Consider the following 16613-nt stretch of genomic DNA (forward strand, 5'->3'; position numbering starts at 1 on the left):
TGGGGTTTATTTTTTGTTTTGGAGGGCTTTTTTTTGACGGTTACACGGGTGACATTTTTCACACGCAGACCAGACCTTCAGAAACGACAGAGCAGCGCAAGCAGGTGCCTCTACTGCGGAACGCGTCGCACCTGCTCTCACCCCGCCAGTGAGGCGAGCGCGGGCCGGGCCGCGGCGGTGCGCGCCCGGTAACGGCGCAGGGGGGCCGAGATCCCAGCGCCGGCCCCTTCCCGCCTCCTCCCGTCGCGCGGCCGGGGGCGCGGCTCCCGTCCCCTCCCCTCCCGTCCCCGCCCCCGCCGTCGCCTCTGCGGGCGCGCGTCGCCTCGCGGCCGCCGTAGCCCCTGCGAGTGGAGCCCGTGGCTGGCGCTGAAAGGAAGAGAAAGGCAGCGAGAGTCGGGTTACAAGATGGCGGCCGCGCTCTGGTAGTGGCCGAGGCGGCGGAGCGGCGCCAGCCAGGGGCCGAGCCGGGGCGCAGCGTCGCCCTCTCGCCGTCGCGGAGCCATGAAAAGCGGCGCGTTAAAGGCCGCACGCTGTCCGTGAGTGGCCCGGCTCCGCGCCCGCCGTCTCGCCCTCCCTCGCTCCATCGCCCCCCGGAGGCGGAGCGGGCCCGGGGCCGCGGCCGCGGCCGGGGCCGGCGCGGAGGCCCGAGGCCGGGGCTGCACCATGTCGGACACCCGCCGGCGGGTGAAGGTCTACACGCTCAACGAGGATCGGCAATGGGACGACAGGGGCACGGGGCACGTCTCCTCCACCTACGTGGAGCGGCTCAAGGGGATGTCGCTGCTGGTGCGCGCCGAGTCGGACGGTGAGAGTGTGGCCGCGGCCGCGCGGAGGCCTAGGCCGCCCCGCCGCGGCGGTGGCCGCCGTGGGCCCGCCCCGCGGCCGTGGGGCTGGGCTGGGGCCGGGCCCGGTGGAGGCCGCGGCGCCCCGCTCTGCTTCCCGGGTCCCGCGAGCGCGGCCCCTGCCGCGCAGCCCAGCGCGCTCCGCCGCGCTGCTCGCCAGCGCTGACACGGGCTGCGGCGGCAGCTGCGCCGGTGGTGTCTTCCCCGGCGCGTTTATTAGAGAAGACCCAGGAGGATTTTTTTCCTTTTCCTTTCTATGGCCTGTGCCTTCCTTCAAAGTTACCTTCTCCTGATAAGTTGCAGCGGCGTTGATGAGTGTAACCCTAGGCCTTTTGCCCTTACGGCTACCCTAGCTGCAGCTACGTTTGTCTTGACTGGTAGAGACAAAGCTGTTATACGCGACGACATCTTGCTCAGTTTCAGAATAATTTTGTTCTGTTCTGAAGTGCTCTTTCTTTCCACTTCTTGGTACTACAAAGTTTCTTATAAGAAATTCACTCATCATGTTCTGAAACGATCAATTTGTGTTACATTCTCTGTCTTTTATTGCACTTTGAAGCCGTCTTAGGGGTCTTGGGTGGTGGTGGGGAGAGAGACACTCGCCACTTTGTCAGCCAACAGGTGCTAATGTGCTAAATAAACCACTTAAGACTGGTATAAATTACTCTGGAGCTGTTGTCAGGCTACATACACTACTTGTATACACAGAGTCTTTGGGTTTATAGCATCTAGATGATTCAGTTCTGAAGGACAGTTCAAGGAAATAATAGCAGAAGGACCACATGTTTTTTGTGGACAAATACATTTTTACACTGTGCAGCATGTTACCTGGTGCAAGCTTGTATAGAACTATTAAATGGCCTTCAAAGATATTAGTTGTCACACCAAGTTTCAGGAGAAAAAAAACAGTGCTATAGAGAATTTTGGTCTAAAGCAGCAGAAGAAAATACATCTTAAACTTAATTTGGATGTTTTTGTTGAATTTGGTGTTTTGCCTGGCTTATTTGGAGAGAATTATGTTTAAAAATCTTGGGCTTTCTGGAGGATGTGGACTAAAGTGAGCATATGTTGGCTGGCACGTGGGCAGTTGTAAGATCGATGGAGACGTGTATTGTATTTCACTTGACGAATTTGTCTTGATACCTTTTTCAGGTTCACTACTGTTAGAATCGAAGATAAATCCAAATACTGCATATCAAAAACAACAGGCAAGTATTACTTTTTTTTCCTTCGGCTTACTGACAATGAGAAATTGTTTAATGCTCTAACTAATTGTGATTTCCAGAAAAAGGCAAAATAGCATCGCATGCAATTGGTGGTGGTGTTTTCCAGAGAGGTAGCAACTAGCTTAGAAGCCTATAGATGCTGTACTGTTTGCATTCTGAAAATTTAAATGTTGGTCTCCTAAAAAATACTTTTGGACTTCAGGTTTTGAAGAGATTATGTGCAATGTGGATAAGTATTGAGCTTATTTACAGAAAAATAGAAATGTGTTAGGAAGGGAAAATTTTGGCTAACTTACAATGTATTTGTTTCTTTAGTTCTTTTTTGGATGTAACACCAAGGAATTTGTCTTTGTGGGACTTCTGTTATTGTTTTTTTCTTTTTTCTTTTTTTAAGCCTTGAAAAGTTCTACTCTCCTAGGTAAAGTTACTAGCCATGGTGAGACTCTTGCACAGTTGCCTTTCCTGGGGGTAAGCCTTCTGCAAACCAATGAAGTGAAACAATTGGGAGCTACATTAATAGGTCATCTTTCTTAAGCCACTAAAAAAATTAGCCTACTAAATCTCTTTTGCTTTTATCACTTCTATTGCTTTTTCTTCTTCTGCACTCATTTTTGGTGTCTCTATCTACATTGTTCTCATGATTTACTATTGCTGGTTTTTTTTTCTGTCTGTTCTTTTGTCCCACAGTAGATTCTCTTTTTTTGTTGTTTTGTTCAATATTTTATACTGCTTTTCAACACTATAATATCCAGACATCTTTCAGCACTAGAAAACAATAACTTTGTTCATCCTAAATCATGAACAGACAAATCTCAAAAGATTTTGTTTGTGGGTTTTTTTTTCATTCAGTAGAAAGATTTAACTCTGAGCACAGGTTGGTTGACTTTAGTTTAGGAGGGAATCTTAAAGCCTTGGGCCTACCTTTTCAGAAGGCTCCCTTATCTGTAGTTTTTATTTTTCACTCATTAGATATTGGTGTATTTAGTCAGATGGATGATGGTCATCAGTGTAGTTTGGTATGCTTTGCTTGGGCCGGCTAGGTTGAGGAAGGAGAGCTTTTATGGAAGCTTTGCAGGGTTCTGAAAGTCACAAGCCTTGAACTGCTTCCTGTTTGTAGAGGGAGTTAATACATAATGAAATACGAATGCAGATTATGTTGCTGAAAAGTTAAATTGCTTCCTTTTATAGTCTGTTTTTTGGAATTTCATACTACTGTTTCTTATTTGAGAGCCTTCTTTACTTAAATGGTAACAAAGTTTCAAATGACTGAAGTAGCTTTATTTCTCCTTTTCTGTTTTGGAGAAGTCTTTCTAGGTTGAAGTTTTAAGAAACTCATCTTAGTTTGAAGTTGGTTTTGGTTGGCTTTTATTACTGTTTCTGATGCTTTTGAATTATTATGGCTGAATGTTTGCTTCGCTGTTTACTTTCACTGTTGTGAAAAAGTTTGGGATTGTTTTTTGAAGAGGAAGAATTATGGATTATTTCCAGAGACAGGTTCTAGATTTGTCTGGTCTCTGAAGTGTCACTGCTTTTAGTTGATGGTGCTTTGTCCTCAACTTATGTGCTTCATGGTGAGTACCAAGTAGTAAAGAGCAGAAGTTAGATAGCAGTCTGATGCCTGCTTGTTTTTTTGAGTTTCAGGCTCTGCTCTGAAAGATTGCAGTATTGAAACCTGGGTGTCTCAGGAGCAGATTCTTTTTTAAAATGGTAGAAAGAATTAGGGAAAGTATTCTGGTTAACCAGAGATGGAGGAAAGGAGGGTGGTCTTTCCTTAGTATGCCTAAATGTTGTATGTTGAAGTACCTTATAGAGGTAGCCTGAAGACTCAAAGTATATATTTATCTGCCAAGGACAGGTGCTTTTAGATGAATGGCATTGTGGAGGAAAGTTCTTTCTTCTGTATTTCAGAGTTCAGTTTCAGATTTTCATTAAGGTGCTGATCTTCGTTGGGCTTGAGGAAAGCCACAAGATGGTGCAGTAGGATGAAAACATGTCCGGCTTACACATCTATCATCTTATAAATTACCTGGATGACTTAAAGGATAGCTAGCACACATACTGTGATTTGCATACTGTCATCCTGTGAAAAAAGTCTGATTACTACTTTGCATCAGTACATGATTCCCAATATTACACTATTTGTGCTACATTCTATGTTCAGCAGTTATAAGATAAAATTATGAGCAGTTTTAAGGCCACCCAGACCTTGTTCATCCCTGCCAGCACATGGATATCCTTTTAATTGGACAACAGAGTCTTTCTGTGACCTGTTGAATCTTGAGTTAATATTTGCCAGATTTGACAGGAGTCTCAAAGTAGTAGTCTGTTCTCTCCTGTCCCAGAATGGGCTCTTGCCAGGTGGTTGGGAAACTCTCTGGAGTCATGGAAGAGGAGGATCTGAAACCCTGTAGCTGTATGAGCACACAGAACTTCTTGGGCTATATTCTAGGTTGAGTACTTTAACTGTTGATTAACCATTTCATAAACAGGGCATACCTGTCATGATTACCTCCTTCAGTCGTGTTTGTGGTCACTGGCTTCAGGGTGTTAGGTATACTATAATCATGACCTCTTTCTCCAAAGAAACAGGATTTAGACTGGACATAGATGCCAGGCTGCTCAGCGTACCACATGAAAGTGTCTCTAATTCCATGTATGCAAATAACATTAGACACCTAAAGAGCTTTAGATGCCCCTGGATTTTGGACATAGCTGAGGAGAGTTACATACCTCTACTGGACACCCTATATTTACCAAAGGGCACGGTGAGATGGCTGTAGCCGTCTGGAGGCTCTAGCAGGAGCAGTTTCAAAAGTTGTTACCACACCTTGATGTTCCAGCCTCTGCTTGAGGTTACCATTCCCCTGGCTAAACTGGCAGAAGAAAGCATATGAGTGCTTCAGTGAAGAATCAGATGGATGCATCCATACTCTGTGTTCCTGCAGCTCACTTAGGAGAGTAGTAATCTTCAGTTGTGTGGCCATAAGACTGAACTGCTACAGAATTTCTATTTTGATCGCCATCCTCTGATGCAAACTCTCCTTTAGGTGCACCATGTCCATTTTTAGATCCAAGATGGAGAATGTGTGCAAATACTCTCTTCCACGTCCAGTTGCCATCGTTCTTGTGACAGCAGAGCAATTTGCTTCGGGCAAAATCAGCAGTTAGTTTAAGGTGTGGTTTAATGCTTTTCCAGGGGTGCTGTTAAAGCTAGAGTGAGCAGTTGCCAGGGGGCCTCCTCATTTTTCTTTCATGCCAGCATTAATATTTATGTAGCTGTGTAACAGGTTAGATCTAGGAACTGATTCAGTTAAAATAGTTCCTTTTGGTTGGTTAATTTTTCATCTGCATCTGTTCCCCTCTCTGGTTCACTGTACAGCATACAGTGCTGACATAAGGGCGATTTGAGGAGCCGGAGCACAAACAGGGAGAGGTGGAGTAGCAGACATCATGTAAGCCAGTACTGACACAGAAAAGCAGTTTGGAATACTCTTTTGGAGTTTGAGTTATTCTTCTGAATTGATTTCTTTCTGTTTTGTTGTGTTGTGTTTAAGCAAATTAGGGAGCATTGCTGTTACTACTCTGGTAAGCAGATAGGACTGGTAGCCTCTTGAACCAGCTGTGTCTGCAAGACATCTGTGTGTGATCTTTTTGGGTTGTCTTGGGTCGTACAGGAAATGTACTAAATTTTATATTAGTATTGGATAATTACTTCCTAATGGAGCTATCTTTTAATAAAGAAGGTTAATAGGCAACATCTTGCCTGTTAACAGTGAATGGAAGTGTTTGAAAGGGAGCAGGAAGGATACCGATTGTTCAGCACAGTTCTTCTATGTGTCTGTTCATTGGAAACATAGAAGACAGTAAATATTTCAAAGTCCTTCAGCAACACTCCAGGAGAAATTTACATAATTTGTACTGTTTTGGGCAGTACAGATTATAAAAAGTACTATTAAGTAACCATAGATTTTTTTTTTGAGTGTAAAAGCTATATATGCATGCAAACGTTTGAGTCACTGCAGTGTACCTGTTCTTTAAATCGTTCTTGGCTGTGACTTCTTCATATATGTATCCCTCTTTGTTTGGATTTGCGTTTTATCCCAGAAGCGTGTTGACTTCACAAGTGTTAGAAATATCAGTAATTTCGTAGATCATTTTTAGGTAAGCTCTTCAAGTTTTCGATTTTGAGTTTTGAAACTGCCATGAAATTGTATTTAAGAATTCTTATTTTTGGACTAGCCTAAAAAGATAGGAGCTGTTAAGTAGGATGCTGTGTGAAAGACAAGTTGATGCTGCTGATGCACAGTTTATTCTTTAAAATATTTATGAACTCCGTTTAAACTTCCATTGACTGATTTTGTGTTGACCTGTTGTAGAGGAAAACATCTTCAAATGATAGTGAACACAGGCATCCTTCAGTGAACTTTTGCTTTACTGAAAAGATTCTGTGCTTTGCTAAAAACCCTATATCAAAACAGAATTTCATATATTAGTAAAAACCTGCATGTTTAATTTGTTCACTTGCACTTTTTGCAAATGGAAAGTGCTTTTAGTAATACAAAGGGGTCACTTCAGAGCCCAGTCTCTTCTATCCTTGTGTTTCAGTTCTGTGCCATTCACTCTGAACCAGATCAGGAAGCTGATCAGACCTTTCAGTTCCTGCAGGTTACAGTATGTATATCATAGATATATGTGAGATATATATATAGATATATATCTCATACTGTAACCTGCAGGAACTGTGTGTGTGTGTGTGTGTGTGTGTGTGTATATAAATACACATTCATTTATTCCCTCCCACTGCCCCAAGCCTAGCTGAACTGCTCACTCTAAAATGGCACACTGTAAACCTAAGTGATTCAGCTGTCCATGAATCCAAGATGAGGGTGGACAGCTGTAAGCCATAACCTTGTCAGCTATATGAAGCCGTACCATTTGCGCATGTGAATCAGAGCCCAAAAGCAGAGAGACTACCTAATAACATTTGTGACTGTAGGACAAAAGTGTATGTGTAGTATGTGACGCTAGTATAAACAAACAACTCTCATAAACAGCATTAAGACTGCAATGCAGTGAGCTCAGTTCATTCTGTAAAGGGAAAACTGTCTCTTTAAGCAAAAGTGAAAAAAAGAGAAAATTTAAATGAAAATGAACTTGTGCAAATGCTGTTATTTAGTGTAGCTTGTGGTTCTCTTTATCTGGAAGAAGGAAGCTGAGCTAGTGGTAGGCATTTGTAAGCAATTGTTGCCGTAAGAGTAAAAAGTTATGGTAAACAAAAAAAATCCCCACACAACTACATATTGTTACTGAGAGGTTAAGATTATTATAGAAACAAACAGAAGAATTAATGGCATATGAGAATACTTATTTTAGCAGCTGATAAGTTGTGTTTGCTGGGGGTATAGACAGATGCGTATTTTTCAGGTAGCTGCACTGATGGAAGAGTTTACTTCCTACTGTCCCATGCCAGTTGTTTGTCAGCATTCCTGTGCCGAGCAGTCCCCTCGCATCTGCCAGTGAAAATACTTGCGCGTGCTCCCTAACCTGTTTAAGCCCAGATAACTGGGTTAAAGATCTCTTTAAACCATCTAAACTAATGTGATTTTGATTGAAAAGGATTCAGCAAAGCTGACTAAGGCAGCAGCCTCACAACCAGAGAGGATCACTTCTTCAAGGCAGTAATTTCTTCCATAGGCACAAGATCTTCAAGAGAATGTTTCTTCCCACTCTTGGATAGCCTGTACCTCTTTTTATTCTAGTTGACTCAAATTAGTAGTGACCTGAATCTCAGTTGACAAAGATGTTGTGTATAGACAAAGGCTGAGTATAAGTACTATTAGAACTATAACACAAGCAAGAACTGTGCTGTAAAACTGAGTTCTTGAAGAGAATACAGCTAAAGAATGGAAGAACATTAATTACACTTGTATTCCTCTGTCTTTGGCAGATATATTAAGAATGGTGACTAGATAATGTTCTTACAATGCCAAGTCATGGGTTGATCTTTAGTATAGTGAATGGGTCTCAGATGCTAATCAGCATCATCATTTCCTGCCATCTGTTCACAAAGCAAAAATGCTTTTGGGATAAAGAGGTGGGAGAGGTAACAGTGGTCTGCCTCTTGTTGCCTGCGAAGAGTTTCCTCAAGTATATCAGGTATCCGTAAGGCAGCCAGATACTTATTTGGATTTGATTGCTGACCTTATGTGTATCACTTTAGATGTTTTGTTTATGACCAAAGTGATGCATAAGGTAAAGAATAAAGACTCACAAGCCTTCCTAAGTAATGTGGTGGGTATTGACCTTTGCAAATTTGGGAAGTAAATCAACTTATCGGCAGTTAAGGAAGGGCTTGCTAGTGTTAGAAAACTTGCCATAACTGTTCAAAGAGTTGCCAAACGTAACAGGATGTTGAACCGTTTTGCTGGAGCTGGTCAAATGTACTGTGAAGTCAGCAGAGAACAATTCAGTTTGAACACTTTAACGTGAAGATTAGTTTCCTGGAGGAAGCTGAACTTTGCCAATTCTGCTACAAACTGGTAACTTAAAATTTTCAAGCCAAATATACTGGAATTCTCTGCCAGCCTGAGTTAAGTTATATTCATGCAACTTTTCTGTGCAAGTATCCTTATTCAGTGTGTGTATGAATTACCTCTTTTGGGAAGCATTCTAACCTAAATGATGAAAGCTAGTCTTATTTCAGAGTAAGAGATTCTGTATTGGTAGTGTCATATAGCAGAGTAAGTCGAAAATGATGTTTTAGAAATCTGCTAAAAGCAAGCATGTAACTTAGAGCAGCAAGTGCCCTAATAGAACCATGACTTTTGGGCTAATACTAAGCTGGTCTGAGAAGTTTTGTCTGTCGTTGGGACTTCGCACAGTTTTTGGAACCTGTTTGTATTTGTCAGATTCTGTTTGTTCTGCAGTTGAACAAGTCCTGCTTGCCTTGAATCATTGCAAGAGAGAAACTCTCAGGGTGCCTTTCATGTTTCTACTGTTCTTTTTCTTTTTTTTTTTCCTTTTTTTTTTCCCTCTGTATATACAGCTGTGTAGTGCCCTAAATCTTGCTGGGGTTACTCCTGATTTATACTGAAAATTGTTAATGTGCTTTCTGAATTTGCCATTGTTAGAAAAGCTTATTACTTTTCCTGCTCTTCAGAGGAGCTGCAAGATGCCAAACAAAAATATTTACTATTATAATACGAAAAATCAGCCAATTTGAGTCATAATAAAGTAGCTGACAATCTTGCAAAAGGAAATTAAGGACTGATAGAAATCTTCAATGTCATAAATAACTGCTATAATTTTTTTTAGTCTGTTCAGAAATTTTGAAGGATCTTCCAGATTTACTGTGCAAGTGTACAGATGGAATGGGTAGAGGAGGTAATAATGAAGCAGAAGGAAATTTTGCTTGAATGAAAGTACTTGTTGGCAAGATGTTGGTAACTTTGGTAGTAACTTACAAATTTTATATTATCCAAACTGTATTTATTTTAATCCAGAAAAACTATTTTAAGTGTTTAGATTTGTGAGACATTTCTCAAATGGTTAAACTTCTATTAAATCCCTTCTGAGAGGGAAACAAGGTAATTTTATATTTTTGTTTATACTTTAAATATGAAAAAAAAATTTTTTTACATTGCCAGTTTCTAATGTCCTGTGATGTGTGCATTCCCTTTTTAAGACTCTTGGCTCAGAAGTATGTTGCAGAAGGATGCCGTTATGAATGTTCTGGATTTTAAAAAAGTTAGAGATTTAAATGGATAATATGTAATGTAGCAGTTGTAAAAAAAGAAAGGCGATCTCCCTTATGGGACAAGTAATTTAGTCTTTCAGTGGATTATGTTCTTTCTTGACAAATATAACAATAATTGTAATAATTCCTTCTTTATAGGTGTGATTTAACAGAAGACCGATGAATATGCAATGTTGACCTGTACTATATTTTGAAAATAAATATTTTTCTTATGCCTTAAACAGGACACCTTGATTGTTTGGTCAGAAGCAGAGAATTATGATCTAGCACTGAGTTTTCAAGAAAAAGCTGGCTGTGATGAAATTTGGGAAAAAATCTGCCAGGTACAGTAGCTATTAATACTCTTTTTTTTTTTTCTTTTTTTTTTTTTTTTTGCAGATACTTTACTGTGTTCTATGAGTTCAGGTATTTCTGCTGTAATTTTTAAAGCTATGCATAAAATAAGCATGTATTTGTCATTATTTTCTGTGGCTTTTCTGTGTAAGATCTAAAGTTGCTATAGTTTAAACTATAAGCCAAATTCTAATTAGAGTTGTACTACTTAGAGCAAATTTTGTGTTTTTTGTAATTGAATTTCATGCTTTTCAAAAATTAATGTGATGGTGAAACTGAGGTGTAAAGTTTTTTATATTATTGATTTTTTTTTTCTCAAAGGAATCCCACAGTGCCAGGCTTCCAACTGGCCTTCTCCAAAGTGGCCCTAGGAGGCTGGCTTATGGGAATGTGGTAGATCTGAAAATCTATTCAGTGCAGAAGGAGCTAGGTATTTCACTGTGAAAGACAAAGAGGTGGCATTGCTGTATAAGCTTAAAATCTTACTGAAATTTTTCATCACGACCTAAGTCTTATGGACTATCCATATCTCTGCAGATATTTTACCAATCTTCACTATTTTATTACCAAACAGAGTTTAGATTTATACTTAAAACTTTAGAAATAATAAGTCAGTAGAGTTGCACCTATGTATACTCGAAAGCAGAAGAAACTCAGGCTTTCATATTGTAATTTATAACCTTGTCAGATTTTGAAATGATGCAATGTAAAGCTGTAACTGAAATAGTTTGAAGTATCATTTTAATGCATTACCCAAACTATTGAGACAACTTGATTCCATTTATCTTATTTAGTTGTAACTCAGGAATACTCTAAAATTTGTGTGCTGTTCTAGCAAGCAGTGGACACAGTTCTGTGGAGCTAGAGGAAGAAAAATTGCTGGGGGAGTGTGGGACCTCACTCAGTTAGTTAGCCAAAGTGTGGTTTCAGCCAATTCCATAGCAGTCTCAAACAAAACAAAACAAAAAACAAAACTAGATAGTAGCAGAAGTTAATGTGATTTTTACTAGGCTAAAGCTCCCCTGCTAGCTTTGCCTATTTCCTAATTGCTCTTAAAAAGTAGAAGAATGGTGGAGGGATATGGGCCTTCAGTATGAAGAAAGTAAGTACAAAGGAAAGTGTGCACAACATTTTGTTTGAAGAAGAGAATGGGTACATATCAGGACAGTGCCTAGTATAGGTTTACTGTTTCTAATAGAGTCATTAGATTTAACCTAGTAGTGAGTTTTCTACCATTGTATGTATCCTTTCCCCTTTCTCAGGCTTATTCTCCAAATGATTGTAGTGCTTAGTACTGATATGAGTAGGAAGAATTTGTTAACATTGCAACTCCCTGAAAAGATGGTAGTGGCTTGGTTTGGTTTAGTCTGAAGTTCACATGGAAGGTGGGTATATGACAACAATTAGTCCACTTCACAATCTCAGTTTCATAGTGGAAATTCTGACATTTGTGGTAAAAGGAGTGAATTCAGTGGAACGTAGTAGATAAAGTGCATTGCCCCTCAGCAGGCATTGTGACAGTGATAAGAAAACTTTGTTAGCTGTTTGCTGATGTTTATGATGTCAGTTGGTATTAGTCTGGATCCTTTTTTCATTTGTTTGCTTTTGACAAATGTTCAGAAAGAAAGCACTTTAACAATGTCAGCTAATCTGGCTATCTCAGTAGAAAGCCCAGCGAAGGAGTGGTACAGAAAACTCATTACTATTCTCATTTCTGGAGGTCTGGTTTCTAAAACATGTGTTTGCAAAGTGGTACCGGACAACGAATATTTAAGGCTAATTACCTGAACTCCTTTTTTAATTACTAAGAAGTGTTTGTAGGTTCTGGAATTTAAGTGTAGTAATAGATTAGTGAGAAAGTTTGTTTGCATAGAGCCTGAATTTCTCATAATAAAATGTTTGTCACTGTCACATTTTTCTACTAAATACGTATTTGGGATGGCTCAGTTGCTGATGCATATGACAGGAAATTCACCCATAACTCTTCTGAAGCAATTAAACTAAGTGTTCATTTAATTTTAGCTTGTTAGGTTCAAGAGCATCTTCCGAACATAGGTGCCATTTTGTTTTCCTGAAGTCATGGTTTTGGAACTACTAGTTCTATTCCTATACCCGGAACTGATTGCTAGTGGTCTGTAGAAAATGATGTCCAAAAGGACAAAAATGATGTCAAAAGACCTTTCTCTATGAAGAAAATAGCTTTATTGTCAGTAGGCTAAAACTTGTTATAAAAAGCTTGACATCTCCACCGAAGGAACTGTGGAGGTCTACAGATCAAAATATTGGATCAGATCCAAAAAACCCTGAAGCAATAAAGTAGGGAGTTCAGTTGGAAAGGAAAAGAGTAGGAGGGAGAAAAAGGGGTTTTTTATGCTTACCAGTTTTTGATTTACTCTGATATATATATATATTTTTTTTTCTTTTTTTTTTTTTTTTTTTTTTTTTTTTTGTAAAATGAACAAACATTAAGAACGCTGAGAGATCTCAGAGTTATAAGCAGTTTCCTTTGAAACCAGCTAGGCAATTTAGAAACATTTTTAATCTTAGCATGTTTTGGGATATAAGTTTTCTCACCTGGTTCTGAGATACTGTTGTTGGAAGGAAGTGAGCCTATTAATTGCAAGCATGTGTCTGATAAACAGCCCAGTTTTAAATTGGTCTAATTTGGGGTTGAATTGATCAGCAGTCTAAGAGGGAAGTCTTTATGGGATCAGATAATTTGAATTAGTGGCATTAGTCTCTTTCATTGGGTTCCAAAAGTCTGCCATTTTCTCCTCTGAGAGTCCTGTATATGATCCTTTGTGACTGCAAACGTAGAGATAGGAGTTTTTCAATTTTTGGACTGCATTGGTGAAGAGAATGGAAAGTATAAGATTTGTGAGAAGATTGGGGAAAGAAGTTAGAGGGGCAGGAAAAGGAGTTAGAGGGGCATACAAAGCAGAAGGAAGGTGCAGAGCAGGAGACAATTGCTTCCCTCTTTTCCTGTTCAGTTTTGGCATCTATGGCATCCTGCCTTTGTATTTGGTCGTTTGGTTATGTTTCACTTAATACTACCATAGCTGTGGGCTCTTAGCATGAGTTGAAATCCTCATACCCTGCTGACTGAGATACTGAAAGAAGATTTTGTTATGCCCTTCTTTTCTTTTAATATTTTATGTTCATCTTCAAGATGCTTCAGACAGAGGGTTTTGTGGTTGATTTTTGGTTTTATTTTGTTGGGTTTTGTTCTTGTTTTTTTTACCATGCTATTGAGGGTAATGGAAACTTGTGTAGATCTTACAGGCAGCCAACTTGCTTTGCTACATGACTAGATACTTTCCAGCCAGCAGAAGGTATAAATGTGCTTATGCACATAGTATTTAAGTTATCAATTTGATTATTCTCATGTATGTTTTGGGATGAGACAGTAATTGTGCATACTCTCTTCTTAGGTTCAAGGTAAGGATCCTTCAGTGGAAGTCACACAGGACCTTATCGAGTCAGAAGAGGAGCACATAGAAGAAATGCCTGAAACTAGTCCTTTGATCGACCTTCCTACTTGTGAACTCAACAAACTTGAAGAGATTGCTGACCTAGTTACCTCTGTTCTCTCCTCACCCATCCGTAGAGAAAAGTTAGCACTGGCCTTGGAGAATGAAGGCTACATTAAAAAACTCTTGCAGCTTTTCCAAGTCTGTGAGAATTTAGAGAACACAGAAGGCTTACATCATTTGTATGAAATTATTAGAGGAATTTTGTTCCTCAATAAAGCAACTCTGTTTGAGGTGATGTTTTCTGATGAGTGTATTATGGATGTTGTTGGATGCCTTGAGTATGATCCTTCTTTGGCTCAGCCAAAACGGCACAGGGAGTTCTTGACCAAAACAGCAAAATTTAAGGAGGTTATACCTATAACAGACTCTGAACTCAGGCAAAAAATCCACCAGACTTACAGGGTACAGTATATTCAGGACATCATCTTGCCGACACCATCTGTTTTTGAAGAGAATTTTCTTTCTACCCTCACTTCCTTTATTTTCTTCAACAAAGTTGAGATTGTCAGTATGTTGCAGGTAAGTGGTTTTTAATATGGTATAGATGGATTATGTATAGATTCTTCTAGCTCTAGTTTTGAATGATTACAGCTTTTTAACATGTTATTTGCATAGTGTTTTGAAAGCTTCCCCTTATTTCTGATATCTCATCTTTATTTTTGATTTTAAAAAATTTTGTTAGATTTCAGGTGAGTGTTTAATGTTTTTAAAATGGAATGTAAATAGTTAAAGAAGACTCCTCTCCTTGATTCAGAAGCAACAATATGCATTTTGAGATGTTTCACAAAGATATTTAGGCAACAAGCAATTTCCTGTATTTTATATAGCAGGTGACATTTGTGACATCTTTATAACAAATTGTGAAGTCTGTGATTCAACCAAGTATGTTCAGAACATTTATATAACTGCTCTTACTTTCTGGTACTAAGTTCAAATGTTGTAGTATAAAGTAATTAATTCATTAGCTTTCTTCATATTGATATCTCAAAGTGATATTTAATAAATGACAAAAATGTTACTGTATCAAGGACTTGAAAAACTTACTGAACACTTACTGAAGTCAGAACCAAGCTCAAAGGTAGCTGGGTATGACAACCAAGCTGGACTATAGAAAGAACCTTCGTAAAGAGTTGCGCATGCGTTTCATGACATTTTGGGTATTCTCTGTTCAGTTCTTACGTTATTATGAATGTTAATGGATACCTGAGTGGTTTTATTCTGTTTCTGACTCTTTTCTTTGGGAAAATGGTATGTTTGTGTAGAAAAGACCCTCACTAAACTGTCAGTTTGGGGCATGGATAGTCTATGAAATAGGAAGATGTATCAGGATGAAGAGAGCAGTAAAAGAGTGGAAAGAGGGAGGCATTGGAGAAATGATGTTACAGCAAGGAATATTTCTAAAGAATGGAATAGAAGAATGAAAAAAAATCAAAATTCTACAAAGTTACAGAGAATTGCTTGCTGTACATGGATGGGCTTTTGGACTTCTTTCTACTTTGGTTGAATATCAGGAAAAAAAAGTAAATCCCACTTGCAAAAAAGACTGTGTGTTAAATAAATATTTCACTTTTTATTTTTTGGACATACCACTTCTCTAAAATTAAAAATAAATTCAGTGTCTTTCTCCTGAGGGCACAGTTCTGCTTCCATGTAGAGATTTATTTCATTTTTTTTTAACTCTGTAAAGTTCTGTTTTTTCTATTTGGGTTTTACTGTACTGAATGTTTAATTGTGCCTTAACCGAAAACTGTGATTTCCTGATTAATTCATATTTCTGGTACTCTGAAGAAAGTTCTGAAATTTTCTGTCAGTTTTGTGCTATTCTCAGTCACTACCATCTTTGCCACAGTAGAAGGAGTAGATGGCATATGATTTATCTTGTTTTAAAGATGATAGTTGGGACACACATGTTGATTTCCAAATGATATTGGTACCTACATCAGTTGACCTGCACTGAGAATTACAAGCTGAGAAGATAAATGTGGAAGAGATGCTGCTGGGTAGCGTGCTTGAGAAAAAAGAATTCGTAATGTGCAGCTTGGTTCCGAAGGACTCTCTTCACAGCCCCCTGGTGTGAATCAGCTTTTTACTGTTATGTGACAAAAGAATCCTAAAGCTCTTTTGAATAGGTTGAAAAAAATTAGACGTCTCATTACCCTAAATACACTGGCAAAGCTCCCTGGGAGCGTGCTGTTTATAGGAACAAAGGATTGCATTTGCTGCTGAAGTAGAAGTCCCGTGCGAGCGGTACAAAGCAGTAGACCCCAGCGCTGCTATAGACAAGGGGCAGCCACATGGGAAACTGAGGAAACATGAACAAGAAAAACAGATCCAGCCTGTGCTTTAGGGCATCAGGACAACGCTCTGCGGCTTTATACAAGCAAGAATCTTTCTATTGCCAAGTATTCTGTGCGGGGGGATTTTCTAGCCTATCTGTTGTTGATTGCGTTACGATTTTTTTAACAGGCTTAAGCTGTTAAGCCAAAGCCAGCAAAGCTTAGAATAGACTACTAAGTCTGTGTAAGTTGCACCCTTTCTGTTGTTGATTCCAGGGTTTTCTTTTTTGTTTGTTTGGGTTTTTTGTTTGTTTGGTTTGGTTTGGGGTTTTTTTGTGTGTAAAGCATTGTTTTCCAGCTATCCTAAAATTTTCATGAAAAAAGTGTTCTGACCCTTTGGTTTACATTCCTGTAACTAACAATTCTGTACTATGTGAGCCTAATGAAACTCATGCATTTTAGTGACAGGACACAGAAAACTATAGAAGGAAGAGCTAACCTACATAACGCTATGTAATATTTTTGTATATTTATTGGAATGCTTCTAGTTCAGTTCATGTTTGTTCAATAAGTAAAGTTTATAGAGTCAAGTCAGTATAGTGATGGATAATTTTGTAATGCTGTAGGATAATGTAACAGTTCGCTTT

General features: G+C 39.3%; 1 protein-coding gene across 2 annotated transcripts in view; it reads left to right on the plus strand.

Moving 5' to 3' along the window:
- The first annotated feature begins 526 nt into the window (after positions 1 to 526).
- The window catches only part of PPP4R3B (protein phosphatase 4 regulatory subunit 3B), a 31858-nt gene continuing 15771 nt past the window's right edge, over positions 527 to 16613 (plus strand). For both annotated transcript variants that reach the window (XM_064509734.1, XM_064509735.1), the window contains exons 1-4: positions 527 to 805; positions 1995 to 2050; positions 10049 to 10147; positions 13589 to 14209. In XM_064509734.1, the coding sequence (XP_064365804.1) occupies positions 664 to 805; positions 1995 to 2050; positions 10049 to 10147; positions 13589 to 14209 (918 nt within the window). In that variant the 5' untranslated portion in view covers positions 527 to 663. The remainder of the gene's footprint in view (positions 806 to 1994; positions 2051 to 10048; positions 10148 to 13588; positions 14210 to 16613) is intronic.

This window comes from Dromaius novaehollandiae, chromosome 3, assembly GCF_036370855.1.
Source record: "Dromaius novaehollandiae isolate bDroNov1 chromosome 3, bDroNov1.hap1, whole genome shotgun sequence".
Lineage (NCBI taxonomy): Eukaryota > Metazoa > Chordata > Aves > Casuariiformes > Dromaiidae > Dromaius > Dromaius novaehollandiae.